This window comes from Phallusia mammillata, chromosome 3 (genome assembly GCF_965637545.1).
Source record: "Phallusia mammillata chromosome 3, kaPhaMamm4.hap1.1, whole genome shotgun sequence".
Taxonomy (NCBI): Eukaryota; Metazoa; Chordata; class Ascidiacea; order Phlebobranchia; family Ascidiidae; genus Phallusia; species Phallusia mammillata.
Genome location: NC_137254.1, coordinates 10131908 through 10147388, shown reverse-complemented (window position 1 = coordinate 10147388; position 15481 = coordinate 10131908). Strand labels below are relative to the sequence as shown.

General features: G+C 37.8%; 3 protein-coding genes across 3 annotated transcripts; 1 reads left to right on the top strand and 2 right to left on the bottom strand.

The window, feature by feature from the left end:
- On the bottom strand, positions 1-1802 carry LOC145219465 (uncharacterized; the record flags this gene model as incomplete). The annotated part of the gene is made up of 5 exons (XM_080086830.1): positions 1-224; positions 848-1028; positions 1089-1318; positions 1389-1583; positions 1658-1802. Coding segments are annotated over 5 exons (933 nt in total), but the record flags the coding sequence as incomplete, so codon positions are not given.
- A 904-nt stretch (positions 1803-2706) lies between these two features.
- LOC145220528 (uncharacterized) lies at positions 2707-4236 on the bottom strand. The gene is made up of 2 exons (XM_080087740.1): positions 3772-4236; positions 2707-3033 (listed from the first exon to the last, which is right to left on the bottom strand). The coding sequence occupies exons 1-2, from the start codon at positions 3959-3961 to the stop codon at positions 2900-2902; spliced, it is 324 nt and encodes a 107-aa protein (XP_079943866.1). The 5' UTR covers positions 3962-4236; the 3' UTR covers positions 2707-2899.
- A 2847-nt stretch (positions 4237-7083) lies between these two features.
- Positions 7084-15453, top strand: LOC145218669 (uncharacterized). The gene is made up of 4 exons (XM_080086075.1): positions 7084-7727; positions 11568-11714; positions 13022-13165; positions 14261-15453. Exons 1-4 carry the CDS (start codon positions 7601-7603, stop codon positions 14305-14307), a joined length of 465 nt encoding a protein of 154 aa, XP_079942201.1. The 5' UTR covers positions 7084-7600; the 3' UTR covers positions 14308-15453.
- Positions 15454-15481: the final 28 nt, after the last annotated feature.

Below are 15481 nucleotides of genomic sequence, written 5' to 3'. Positions count from 1 at the left end.
TTATCGTATTTTTATTTTATTGAAAACGAACTTAACGACGATTCATTGTCCTGTGTCCGAATCCGCCCAAGCTTCGGTTGAAGAACCACTTGATGACAAATGGGCCTGGATTCGGCCGGCCCGCCTTCCACCCTCCCAGTCGTTCGTTTGAGATAAAACCACAATTATCTCGCCGTTGATTGTGGTGACCTTTTCATTTTTGTAGTCCGTCAGCTGAAGGACATCTGCACATATACAAAGTATTACCACATTTTGAAGTCTGGCGTGGTGTTCTTTATTTTATTCATCATATTTTACCTACTTAGCTGAGCCAGTAACACAAAAATTGCTCAATAGATTCATAAAAGGCTGGGGTTTATGCAAACAGCATGGCCATATAGCTCACTGAGGCAGTAAAAGATCCGGGCATGATTGAATCACCGCCAGTTTATGTGGCAGTGCGAGGATACCAACCGCTGAGCGCTGCGCCTCTTAGGTCATAACCTTGCCTATTACTCCCTTCGTGTCGCATCGTTTTGCGTGTGGGGCACAACAGTCAGCGTTCAAACAGTTTTTGGTCTTGCGGCCGAAATTTCAACAACCAATGAGAAACACACTGTGTATTTACGTTTTGATTTTCAATGCATTTGGATGGATAAACCCAACTATCTTTTAAATGCTTTGAATTGTTCCAAGCATCTAAATAGGCAAGTTCTTGGCGACTTTGTCAAATATTGCAGTTTGAATTTTTACATTTTGGAAGCCGGCAAGTTTAAAACAATGTGCTCTAGGAGACCCACACCAAAAGTAGATGGTTTAAAAACCAAACAGATATGTTCAAATGGTGAAAACAAGCATTGCAACATACCGATTAGAAGGTTGTACAACTTGCTGTCTTTAAATGTCTTTTTGTTGTGTTGGCGTTTGTAGCCAAGACCAGACCATGAATAAGTGACCACCAACTCCTTTTTCATGAAGAGGCGCAGAAACTCTCGAATTGTGCTGCGCAATCCTTTTCTTTCCACCCTCAATGCTATGGCTTGTTGATCCTAAAAAAAAAACTGTTTTTAAATATTTTGCAGAAAATTGTTGTAAGTAAATCTACAAACCTCAATACTTTCAATGGTTTCATTTAGTTCTTCATCATTAGCAGCAGGTTCAACCATGCTAGAATGACAATTAGATAGACTTTGTAAGTTGTTCATCTCTCCAATTTTTTGCACTAGCACATCTCTAGTAAAAGAGAGGTCAGTGCGAAGGCCAGCTATTTGGGTAAGAGACCTTCTCACATCTGTTTGTAAGCCCTTAACACAGTGCCAGATTTCTGTGTATTCAGTGCCTACTGGCAAAGAGGGGGGCAGTTTTCTAAAAAAAACACTTTAGACAGATAATGTTAGACAGATAAACACAAATTTCCTGTACCGTTTTTGTGCTTTTTTTTCCTGGCGAAGATATAATATCACGGGGTCGCCTAAAAGGTGATAAAGTTTGTGGACTTGCAGGTGTTACAAATGTTGGTTCATCTTCTGCTGTTGCATCAGATGTATCCGATGTTTTATACCCATTTTCCGCATATGCCTTTTTAATACAGCGAGCAAATGAATCTGAAAAATGTTAGTTGTTGTCATTCACACTTGTTTATCTTTACTATATTGCAACATAGGTGCTTGGAACTTACTGGATTGACACAGCACCTCACATTTGTATGCTTTCCAATTCTCCCCTGGAGCGACTTTGTCCCTTGCTTGCTGTTGAATATTGCCACCTGCAGGCCATTTGCATTTAGTGTCAGAAACCATCCAACTTTGATGTACCAAATCAGATTAGCCAGATGAAAACTTTACAAATACAAATTCTTTCATTTTTGCTAAATTTCTAAAAACAAAATTTTCAACTTGAGTGAATAAGTTCAATAGCAACAAACTCCGCCTTGTAAGGCAGCATAACACATTTCACAACATTACTATTCAAATTAACCACACACAAATTTTTATCTAATGGCCCCAGCCTGTAAACTCCAACAGACACAGATGAAACAGGGTATTTAAATAGTGGTCTGACATGAAGAAAATTTTGCACAATGAAACAAACTGATCCACTTTGACATGCAATAGTGCAAACTTTAGCAACACTGGTGGTCCCATATTTAATGATACAATCTGCTTTGGATTTTGTGTTAATGACACAAGAATTTAACAATGTAGCCATTTTGTAATAAGTTACAGACAAGCCTTCTGTAACATGCAAGGTAATTTCTGGGAGTGTACATTTGTATGCAGTTCCCTTTGCCTTGCCACTGTGCAGAGAATGCGTTGTTGCGACAATATTTTCATTTTGGTGAAACACAAGGCGTCCAATTTGCTGCAAGGGTCGATATCCAGACTGGAAGCAATTTTTTAAGATACCTAAATAACTTTCAAAAGGAAAACAATTAATTTTCTCCAATGACCCATAGTTTAGATAATCATCTGGTAGATGTATGAGACTGTGCACATTGTAAGATACAAAACCCTTGCCATACAAAGTAATGGAATCTTTCACAAATTGTTTCAACAATTCACAACAATGGGTAACATCTTCATTTTAGGTGCATGGACTAATTAAAAAGCGCAAGGAAATGACATACTTTAAAAAGTGTTTAAAAAACCTTTTTGGAAGAATTTTTTCATTTTTTAGAGTAACCATACCAACATATAGCATAAACAACCGAAATTCAGCAGTCTTCCAATATGCCAATTCTGACAATGGTCTTAATTTCCTGTTAAATTCTACTGGAACCCAGGCTTTTATCTGAAGCAATTTTTGGTTTAGTAAGGCCATTCCTTGGGATGACAATTTTCCTTGATGCTGCCTAAACAAAAGCATTTTTTCAGCATTTTTGGCTTTTTTTGCATGTAAAATTTTACCTTCGAATTCCCTTCTACCTTGAAAGGAGCCGCTTCATGACCCCAAGGCAACACAGGTGCATATAGTCCAGCACAAATCCAGTAACCATTTTAACCTTGTACTTCGCAAGGTGTGACTCTCCTTTATGGTGAGATTTGTCTTGTTGTGCTACAAAGGCATTATCAGTTCTTAGCGGACAGTTTGTTTCAAGCAAGCAGACATGGCCCGATGCAGAGTCATATTGTCCATGAACTACACATCTTTCACAACAACTATACCCTGAATGGCTCTTAATACTTTTCAATGAAGACCGTGCTGGAGCATCACACACATAAATGCCATTGCCAAGTAATGAGAATATTCTTTTTCCATTAATGATGTCGTTTTCTTTAATTTTTTTAACATCACTCAAGAAATGTTTGAGAAACAACTGAACTGGGGGCATTTCTCTATTGCTTGATTTCTCAGTGGAATAAATCCCAGCACATATTGGCCGCATTTTTGCTTTATAAATTGTCAACAGAATTGGATATAGTTTGAAGTCAGGGGAATGATTAAATAAGGGTAATCCATCAATGTTAATTAAAAGACAAAATGATATATTGCCTTCAACATCCTTGTAAAAATGTGACAACATTTTTGTAAGTGAATTAATCCAATTTGGAAAATGTACATACAGTCCATCCTCCATGGGCTCATAAGAAATGTTTGGTTTGGGAAAGAGGCCTTTATATGATTTTGGAAGCTCATCATGAATGCTATGTAAGCTTTTTAGAAGTCTGGTTATAGACATTTTTGGTACATAAACTTCAGTTAATGCCCAGCTGGTAATAATATCATTTGCATCCATTGAAAGTGTACTGTCTGGAATTGTTATTTGTTCCACATGTTTACTTGATAACATACTTGAATCACTTTCTTGTTCTTCAATTTCCTGCAGGTCTGCAGTGTCACTGGAAGAAGCATTTAAAATGTTTATGCCACCAACTGCAGCAGGTCTTTGTTTATTCATCCTTTTTTTCCTGATCCATTTCTGTTTTCTTGATAAATGGTCATATGGTTTGTAATCTGTTCTTAGACTTTTACTACGAGGCATTATATCAAATGACAAGACAATTTAATGCTGCAATTTAAATCTAATAAAAACACAGATTAATTTTAATGTATTAATCACAATACATTCTCTCAACACCATAGCCACAACAGCATAAATCTGCTGTTTTCCTAACCAAACCAATCCAAACAATTTACAATTTTCGTTAGCATTATCATTTTGCTACCAACCTTGATGCCAACATCAGCTCACAACCACAAGACACAGCATGGCGTCTGCGAGCACATGGTCGCACGCAGTCCCGGATGAACTTGAAAAAAAGGCAAACGGAACGAACAATTCTCGTTGTAATACCATAGATTACTTACAACTTGTTTAGTATTCCGTAGTAATACGACCACATTAACAGCTGCGAACCTGCGATACCGTTAAGCAAACTCTCCGATCCCGCGTTGGCAATTCCCGCCGTTTTCAAAAATTTTGAACAAAGAAAAAGACGCGCGCCGGGCGTGAATTCCCAAGAGAGTTAAAATGAGTTTTATCTAAATAATTCGATTCGCTACGCGTGATAGCTTTTCTCTTGAGCTGTTGCTCAGATAAGCAATAGTTTTTCAGCCACCAATCAAAACCGTCTTGTGGCGATTTACAAACTATCAAAATGAGTACAGTAGCAAGCTTCAAATAATGATTATTATTTGCAAACAGTAGCCTATGCGTATAATGATTGGAAATAGGCTACGCTTACTAAATGTCTAGCAGAAGTTTCTTGGTTAAAATTAATCAAAGAGCTGATTGAAAAACACACACTGAAACAGTAACAAATATTGCCCGGAAACCAAAACTATACCACGATTGTAACAATTTCGCGCTAGAAGGTTTCAACGAAATCCTAAAATAATTGGTAAAAATTGCACACTTTCTTCTGCACGGACATGTCAACTTTGTTGACCAATAGTTCAAGTTGTTCAAGGAAACTTCAAGCCTAATTCATGTTAAGTATTCGTTAAAAGTCCAGATATCGGAAGATACATGGCTTGTTAGCTATATTCCAAGGATATATCCTTGATTTTTGTTTGAAATATCGGTGAAAAAGCCAACACGTGATATCCTAACATAACCCGAGTTTAACACAAGTAAAATCATACATGATATTGGGATAACACACGGAAAAAGTTTGCCTGGGTGACATACAAATTCAAACCAGAAAAAAAGAAAATGTGAGTGATGGCGAAAAGAGCATCCAATCCCTTACCCAAGCCCTGTCTAACGGCTAACTTTAAAACTGTCGGCCCAAACTTATTAATGCAAGTTTGAAACCCGGTCCTAAAATAGCCCGAATTTGGTTCAGTTGTGGTATAATTGATGCCAAAGTCTAAAGTGAGGCCAAGCAATGTACCTACATATAGCGCGTTTAGTCATGTTCGTGCCCTTTGTACTGTTTAGCGCTCGCACAACGGTTCAATGCTGCGCAGCTATTTTCGGCTCGGCGAATGCTTCAGTGCAACTGTGTCGCTTTTGTTTTCTTTCACCAAGCGAAACAAAATCAACTCAAACCAAACTCATTCGTTTTTAACCTTATACCGAATCCAGACCTCTGTATTTTAGCTCAGGAAATGAATTAAGTAAGGTATGTGTTGACAGCTGTTAACTAATTGGTAAGCAAGCATTTTAACCCAAGGATTGTACAAATGTTCCTAGTATCTGACACCACTGAAACATCACCAAGCCGAATATAGCTGCGAAATGTGGATGGCACAGTTAGTGGATGATGACCAAAAGCGCTGCAGCTACAGTGCAGTACAAAGTGTTATGTATAACAGTGCTCTTCAACCTTTTTAGTCGCACGGAACCCAAGGTGTTTTGTCAAAATTTGCGGAACCCACCAAAAAAAAAAAATTTAATAAATATAAAATACCCGTGAGCTACATCAAAGAAAAAAACATGCATTTTTACCTTACACACCTAAAGTTGACTTCAATTAAACAATTCACTGAAACGCATTGCCACGTTACTTGTAACGGTCGTTTCTACATTTATATCGCAATTTTGCCAGTGTATCAAGGCTGTGTTTATTACGTACAATTGATCAATGGTGCAACAAAGTTAACTAGAGGCAAACGTAAGTATTAGGAGAATAAAGTAGACAAGCGTTGCTACAATGGTACTGTTATGATGCATTCATCTTTGAATTTGTACACCAAACCGCTGCGTACCCCTGTGTAACCCTTAAAGATTACGGAACCCCTGCAAGGGTAGTACGGAACCCTAGGGTTCCGCGGAACCCCGGTTGAAGAGCCCTGATGTATAAGGAAGCTTAACAGTAAGTGGGTTTAGGGCACTGTAGGTAAACGTTGGTGGGATCAGTCGAGGAGGCAATAAAAGCTATTCACCCATATCAAGGAAGAAAGGTAGGGTTTGACGGGGCTAATTCTCCTGCCTTGTTGAGCTTTCGATGGAACAGTTGTTAAGTTTCCAAATAAAAATGCTAAATTGCAAAACATGTTTTTCGTACTTGTATGCACAAGGCAGGCATATAATTTTAGCTTACTGTTTCTAAACAAGAATGTTTCTAATTTTCTTGTCACTGTCAACGATTTTTTGTTGGGATTTTAAGGTTCTTAAAATATAAGATATGAGATTATAAGGATTTTCTGCTAGGTTTTTTGAAAACCATTAAACTAATCGTTATGAGGATTAGTATTTCACTGGTTGCTATACTGGCATAATGAGTTACAAAAACAAAACGTTCAATACAGGCTCTAACCTAAATAATAATACTTTATTTAGTTGATAGCTAAGGCTTGAATTGTCAAGAATGTGTCATTCACCAACAAATCACCCTTTATGTCAGTGGTTCTCAACTGGCGATCCATGATCACTTTTTGGGTGGTCTACAGGACGCTGAATATATTTAGTGATAAACCGGAAACAGTTGCATACAATTTATTGAATATTCAGTGCAAAAAAAGTCCGTTCAAGTTATTGGCATTTATTGTTACCTGTCAATTGTTTGATATCACCTTTCGAAATTCTGTATTGTAGGAATATATTTCAAGCCAAACTGCTAGTTGTGGGTTCTTTGTGGATGACAAGTTGAGAACCACTGCTTTAGGTGTGTACATTTTTCGTAATATTAGCTACAGCCTACTGTCTGTGTGTAACAAAGCATGTTTGTTTTGAGTCATTGTGTCGATCGTCAAAGTATCACCTTACAACTGTTTGTTACTGTGCACTGAAGCAGTGAAATAAGTCTACCGGATCAGTCGTTTACGTCTGGGCAAGCACAGTTACTAATAGTGTCATTGGTTGCTGTCAACGGCTGTGTCATCCTTTCGGCGTTAGACAAGTTTAGTTGCAACCTATTGTGTCGAAAAAGAACTGCTAAACATGTTTGGTTAGGCAAGGCTTTGCATCATATAACTCTTAACAAACTGGAGTGTCGTAATGTGGCTGTACAAGCCTATGCGGCCACTGGTTTGTAATAAAAAGCTCTACTGATGAGGCCTTATAGGTTGAAAAGCCGCACGGTCTGCAGTTTATTTATCATAAAAAATATGTACCTTGTAGGGGCGGTAACAGACAGGAAATAGCTTAATTATGACTAAACCAGCAGTAGTATTACATCCTACTTAGTACCAGACGGTTTGGTTGCATTTACAGGCATATTTTGTATTCGTAAAGATGCAAACGAAAGTAGTAATAGCTAGTTTTACAACATTAACTACAGTTATACTCTGTTCTACATGCTTTGTGTCACCAAAAAAGATTGGATTTTGGACAAACGGATTTAACCTCTTTATGAATGAAGGTATGTCATATAGTAAAATGAATGTTTTGTAGCAAGTGACAACGTTTCAAATTAATTCCGCGTGGATATATTAACTGAAACAGAAAAATAGCAATACTGTTGAGCAATAGCTTGTTGTTGATATCATTGCTTTGTGACTAAATGCAATGCTAGAGTTCGGCTTAGTGAACTAATTATTCAACAAGCCGGAAACAGCTAAGTAATCTACCACTGTGGTCGATTGTTGAATGTTTCGCTATTCACAGCAGTACGTGTGCTATGTTTGTCACGTTGCAACAAGAAGAATGCAAATATCGCATGTTGTACTGTGTATCGTTTTTCAGATATGGTTCAGGCCGTGTTTGGGCCGGCTTAAGTTTGAATGAAATTGATTTGCTTTGGGCCTGACCTTTCACTCGCCATCATTTCTGACCCAGTTTAACCAACAAATTCGATCAAAAATTAAGGGTCTTCTTATATTCTGTGTAGTTGCATGATAATGCTTAAACCTCATCACAATCTTATTTGTAACGAAATACATATGTTTCTTTGCACATTGTGCTGTGTACCATAGACTGTTATTAAGTAATGTACACAATTACATAGTAGCGGCCTTCATATAAGCATCTACGGTTTTACATAGAAGCAGTGGCGTAGAGCAACCGACATTTTTTGGTCCACAATACCGACTGCGTAAAAGGTGTCTTTACCAAACACTGTGGTTTGACGGGTAAACCTCAAGCGTTATTAGCTTTTTTATGTCTTCAAAAACGTAAATATATGTGCATTTAGGTATACAACTGGGTGAAAAGGCATTGTAGACAATTTGTATGTTCAATTTCGCTACAAATGCTTTGTGTTTTGCATAGTAACGTATACTGTACTCTTTTGCATAGTACCAAAGGTATTGGAGCGAAATTTTGTCACTAGTGTATTTTTGTTTTTCATTTGCCACTGTTTTGTTTTCATTCTTTTTCGTTGTGGCACCTTAGTTACGTTTGTGTTATGGCACCGTTTGTTTGTTACACGTTAATTACACCAGAATGTGCCTTCCTGTTTCACATGCTTAAAATAGGGCGTCGCGAGTCGACGTGATTGTTTTTTCTCTGGGCGCTGTAAAATAGAAACGAGTGATTGGTATTGATGGTGGGTTGTCACGTTCCCGGTGTAACGTTGTTTTTACATTGTTTCAAAGTAGGTCCGCGCCCATAAGCTAAACCAGTGTGGGAGTAATTGAGTTCAGAGGTGCGCCGTTGCTGTAGAGTTCGGGCCGTTTACGATATAGGTGAGCAGGTACTGTGTATAACACCGATTATAATAATTATTAGACCTGCCGAAATAATTCCGTAACAGTACAAGGAGCATCTTTACAGTTTGCGATGGCGGAATATAAACAAACAATGCTTTAATTTGTCATGTTATCGTGACACTATATTGCCCGCAAACACTATACAGTACTAAACACGTCACTAGCTTGTTATAATTGCATATCAATTAGTGGTGGACAATTAGCGGATCAAAAACGGTTCGCCAAAGCATTTACAGGACCGCGGAAAAGCAAGCAACGTTTTGTTCAACTTACTAAATTTTTAGAGGCTATGAGCGACTTCGGAAACGCGACACAGTTTTGTAGTGTTTTCTACTTCTTGCATTAGTGCAATGGCCGGCAACCACCGGGCCGCAGAAAACTTTCTCAAACGTTACATTGAGTTAGTTGTAGTATTCGTAATTGGTTTTCAGTGCTGAACCTTTGTGGTTTTCAAAGGCCGGTCCGTGACAAAAATTTCAGTTTCAAACCGGTCTGCAGTGTAAAAAAGATTGCCGACCCCTGCATTAGTGCATGTAGACCAATAGATCCAATTCTCGTGAAAATAAAAGATGTGTTGGCTTTTATATCAAAAGATTGTAAGCGGGATCAAAAGTAAAGTCAGGTCAAGATAAATTTTATTTGCATAGTCACTTTATCATCACAATTCCATTGTTGAACGGTTCAGTAAACAGCAAGGGCACCGAAAAAGCCCGTTAATTATTGAGTCAAGTTTCCTGTTATTTGAATAGTGGTTGAATTCCTTTATCTGGGTATGTTCTGTCGTAGGATCGCAACCGTCTGCGCGAACCTAGCGTGGTACGTCCGGTTGCATAAGACGGCCCTCCCTAAGCTCGACCCGAACCCGATTTGTTTTTGAAAACCCTGTTTTGATCCAACGTTTCATTGACAGGCCTATACTAAAAAAGATAAACATGGAGAACAAGTAGGAAAGTAGGATTCTAGTAGGAAATGGTTTAAACAGAATATGTTAGGGCTGTTGGTCATTGGATAAGTCTGGCAACCAGCTGCTTAGGTATTATTTTAATTTGTGGACACAGAATGTGTAGTCAGGCCCAAATCAATCCACCGAAAATCCCGACCCGACTTACAACTCTGTTTATATTATATTTTTCTGTTGTCACACAATGGTGTTCCCAATGCTACTACGCCAGAATTGCATTTGTTGCTATTTAAGCTGCAGACAGTGCACACCGTTTAGACCAGGGGTCGCCAACCTTTACTACTCAAAGAGCCACTCGGACCAGTTTCACGTAGTAAAAAAACACTGGGAGCCACAAAGTCGTTTTAAAATTTAAAATAAAATGCAAAACGTTTTTAGTCTTATGACATTCGACTTTTTGTTGTTGTTTAGCTAGTGTTTCATTGCATATTAGACACACTGGTAAACTAGTCTCGTCAGCAGAGAAACAACTTTCCGTAGCGTTGCATATTCTGTTTTTGCAGATTTGTATTCTATTGTTAACGCGTTTCTAACGTAACAATTAACAAACAGCTATTGTTACGCGCGCACACACACTGCAAACAAAAACAGTATTGTCTCATATTGCGTATTAACCTGCGCTCCGCCAGTTTGCCTCTTTCAGACTTCACGTTTGATGGTATAGAGATGGGGTTGCAGCCTTGCAGGTAACTACAACAAGCGAGTACAGTCATGCTACTGCACTTCAATTTTCGTGTTCGACTTTTGTGTTCAGCATAATCGTCACATAATTTTTATTCAAATGTACAACATTTGGTAAATTCAAAAACTGAGCCGCATCAGAGGGATCAAAGAGCCGCATGCGGCTCCGGAGCCGCGGGTTGGCGACCCCTGGTTTAGACCCATAAAGTCTCATCAGTGCAGTTGATAACAAGAGATTTTGGTATAACTATCTAACAGTATTATATGATGCTATTAACCAAACAACAATGTGTTCATAAATTTTACATGTAAAATTATGCGGAAAAATAATTTGGAAATGTGGTTATCTCCTTTTTGTGCTTTAGTCACCAGGCATTTGGACCAATTTTTGTGAGTTAATGATTTCTCTTGCCATTTCTTACTTTTTAATTAGCACTGTTGTGCACAAAATCGAACACTAGGAACAGAAGACAGAGAACAGAACCTACTATAAGATAGGCATTTCGTTTAACAACTTGCCCAAAACGCTGTATCCACAAACCAACACAGTAACCGAAACAGGACATTTTAAGCAAACACAGTTTCGAAAAGAATGTTGACACAATGTGTTTGCTGAAACGAACAGTTACCTGCTGATGCTGCAACACCGCCTTTTGTAACTACTTAGTATTCAAAAAGGCTGATGGAACGAATTCCTGTACACATTTTTCGCAATAGGTGAATTTTTAACGTACCCAAATCCGGATGAGTCCAAAAAGTTAGTTTGAACAATGTTTATCAGCAATATTCATTGCTACATACAATTCATAATTCCGATATTTTGCAAAAGCATGTTTTTAAAGATTTCCTTTTATAAAGAGGTTTTTATTGAATTAGCAATGCATAACTAATATTTTTTTTTATTTTTCAGATGCCGATCCTGTCGTAGATGGTATTATATTTCTACTAATTCTGGCTGTCTTGGGCCAGATCGCAATTTTATGCCGCAGTACGGTTGACTTTTCTCAAAGAAACAAAGCTTTTTTAAGAAGAACAACTCGACTAACTGTAGCAAATAGTAAGTTTTTACATTACAGTTTGTTCTCTGACATATGAAATATAACTAAAATGGAATTGTGTATTGGTACAGCATGTCTTGGTTGCCGAGTTGTAGATAGGGTCGGGTTCCCACAGGGTTAAAACTCGATTAAATGGGGCTCAATTTGAACTTAAAGCACGGCATCATTTTATTTTATTTTATCGACTTTGAAGTCTTATTAGAGCTTTATTAGTACAAAATCGTGTTTGATCTTGACTTATGCCAAATATTTCGTTTTTGTCAAATTTATTCGGCTAAATCGGTTAATTTAACAAACATTTGATTTTGGCCGGGTAATTTGTTGCGATTCGGCAGAAACCGAATCTTTTATGAATGAAAATTGAAAGCCTGAAACGGGTCTTTTAATTTTGCTTAATAAGGGACAATGAAATCTTAGAAACAACGCGATAGTGTCAATTATGAAAATTTTTGAATTTTGAGAAATTATCGTTTTTTAATACAATAACATCTATTCTGAACTGTTTTCCTGGTAGACAAACTTATGTTTTTGTGTCGAACGCGTAGCGTACGATTTCGCGTGACTTCATAAAAGATTCGGCCGAATTTTTTCGGCAAAACTGCCGTATTTACGGTTTCAGCCAAACCCAAAATTAGCCGATTCGGTACATCTCTAATTTAAAACGATCACATATATAACTCTTGCTCGTCGCAACTGGCTTTCAAAATCTTGCACGCATATACTTTTTATTTGAATATTGACCGAAAAAAAGCTGACAGTAAGGACTATTAGGACTGAGCTTCCATAATATTAATAACGATAAAATCAACCTAAAAAACAGTTCTTTTTGTAAAATTTCGTCCCCAAATCTATTCTAGTTTCACTGTTAATTAAAATAATGGCGTTTTTTCCGCCATCTATCGGTATTCAGCAATATTTTCTACTGTAAATTCTTGTGTTAGTTGCTCTACCGTACCCACTAAGCCCAAAGCAATGTTAAAGAAATTACAGTTGTTTGTTACTGACCTCCAGCGGCAGATTTTTTTTACGATTTTTATGCTGCTGTTAATCGTTTCGTACTGTAAATGTGGTGTGCCTCTATTTATGACATTTAAATTCGTTACATCCAAGTTTTTCAAAAATCTTAACTTACTTTCGTCGGGCTTACTACCGCCACTGTTTACCTCAGTTGGGATATTGAATTCATTTTTCCTACACCTTAATTGCCATTTGGGAATATTTGACAATTGAGCTTAGTTCTGCTAGCTATTACAATGAGTTACATATGAAAAAATTCATACATTCTAACAACGGTATTATTTTGCAGGTATTTTACTTTTCGTGGTAGCTATATCATCTTCAATCGTTTCCTATTTTTCACCGACAACTCTTACCAACAAATTGCGCACCATTTCATGGATTTCTTTTCTTTTTGGAACTTGCGGTTCAATGACGATCATTCGTGCCATTAGTAAGTCTTTAATACTTTATTGTAGAAAAAAACACGTTTAGGCAGATATTCGGCATTTCTTACCATTAATACACAACAATTGTTGAATTTATAGCCAATTAGAATTATGTTAATTTAGTGCATTGCTTGGCCTTTTCTTCTGTACTGCCTCCAAAATGACTAATTGAATCAAAAACGTCTCCCTAAGTGCGTTATGCTCACAATGAGTCCGCCGTCGAGCAGCCAGTTTTATCGCAAGTTGTTTGAATTAAGTTTAAGTGACGTTTCGGATTTGGTATTTGCATGTAGACTCCTCTGGGGAACAATTTTCTAAAGGGAAACACAAGGTTTCGGGACAGGATTAGAACTCATAACCTTGTGAACACAAGGCAGTTGCGCTTAACGCTCGGACATTTTGACTACAATGTATAGCATGTAAAAATTACTTCGTCGCTTTAACGATATTGTGAAAACATCTTTGGTTGTTGCATTAGGCTTTCATAGCTTTATTTCCACACAGCGCCAAAAAATAACGAACAATCGAAAAACAAGGGTTTTCTAACTTGTTTCGGTCTATACAGCCCGTGAAGAACCTGAATATGGCCGTGACCCTTTACCGCCACCCCGCGGTGGTGAATTTCTTTAATCGTTACAAAACCACAAATAACTAAAATGATTTTTGTTGCATGGCAAAATCAAGAATAAGACGTCACATTTTATTTGTGACACAGAAGTCGGGCCGGGCTTTTCGAGTCGGGTTCGGGCTTGGATGTTTTCTAAAAAACGGGCCTGCTTTGGGCCTGACTTCACACTCTGTTTCAGTATTTTTTTGAATAAATTTATCTAGCTAAGTAGCCGGTTGCTGGACCTGACCGAATGTCAAACAGCCCTAAATCGCCTTGTTCAGGACCAATTGTCCATTGTGTTTATTGTCTTGGTCTTTCCTGGTGCTTTAATATATAACCTGTGAATCAAACTTTCGGGCCTAAACGGGCTTCTTAAAAACGATTCGGATTCGGGCCGGGTTTCAGGCTTCAATTTCAGGCCTGTTTACAACTTTGTTGTGACGTACTTTGTGTGACATCACAATTATTTATACACTTTGTTTCATTGTAGATGCAGCTCAAGAAAAAGGCACCAATAACGCCGAAGAAGTCATTTAATTTCGCACAACCGTATTTTCAACAAAATCTATGCAGAAATTTTTCACACTTTGTCGAAATCAAAGCATTTTTTTCGTTTACCTCAGTTACAGGGTTAAATAGTGGGCCCTACACCGAATCTTTCACTTTTCCCTGTGCTTGGTCTAGACCAGAGACCCATAGCGACCCTTGGTATTTTATACATTGGGACCACACACAGTAGTGGAGAGTGGTTGCGGGAAAAGCTGGGAAGTTGTCTATTTTATTTTATTGTTGCAACGTCTATGACAGGGGTCACCAAACTACGGCCCGCGGGCCGGATCCGGCCCTCGAGGTCATTTCATCCGGCCCGCGACAACATTTTTTGGTTTGCCAAATCGTGTTGATAACTTTGTAACATTCAAAAATTAATCTACTCCTTACGAAAGTTTTCCTGTCGCGATATGTAGAATTGATATTACCTAGTTTCATAGGATTACAACGCTCAAGATTGATCCAAAGCCGGTTTGTTACGTCACAAATTGGACTACAAGTGTTAATTGTGTGCAAACAATTGCCTTATTTTGTTAGTTGTGACGTAATATACAAGCATTGCTCGTATGATGAGACCGGCTGTACAGTTTAACAGTCGCATTACCAGATTTTGAATTAGATTGTGGAAAGACCATCTCTTGGCGCCCCTATAAAAATCGCTGGGGCATGCAAACTATGCGGCCCGCGCGAATCAATTTTAAACTTATCCGGCCCGCAGTGTAAAAAGTTTGGTGACCCCTGGTCTATGATATAAAAACGTGTCCTTGGATTTTGGTTTCTCTAAAATATGCAATCAACGCAATTTAGTAAAAAAAAAACTGAAACATGTTGAAGATTAGGTTTTTTAGTTTGGGTATCATTTTGAAATTCCAATACAATTTATTTATTCTAAATTACAACTTTTGGGCTTATAATCCTACCTGCATTGAGGGCGTTGAAAACCACATGTTACCGCTTGTAAGAAGATTAGCTCCAAAGGGGGGATTTGGAATTATAATGTTATTGTCATTACAAACCCTGTACGGTTCAATTCATTGATAAGTTTCTTTGATTCTATTTGAATAAGAAACTGATGATGCCTTAATAAGCGAAATTAATATTTCTGTTTCAAATAAAACTTTACACTGACGCTGATCGTCTGCCGCTCTCTTTGAGTATATTT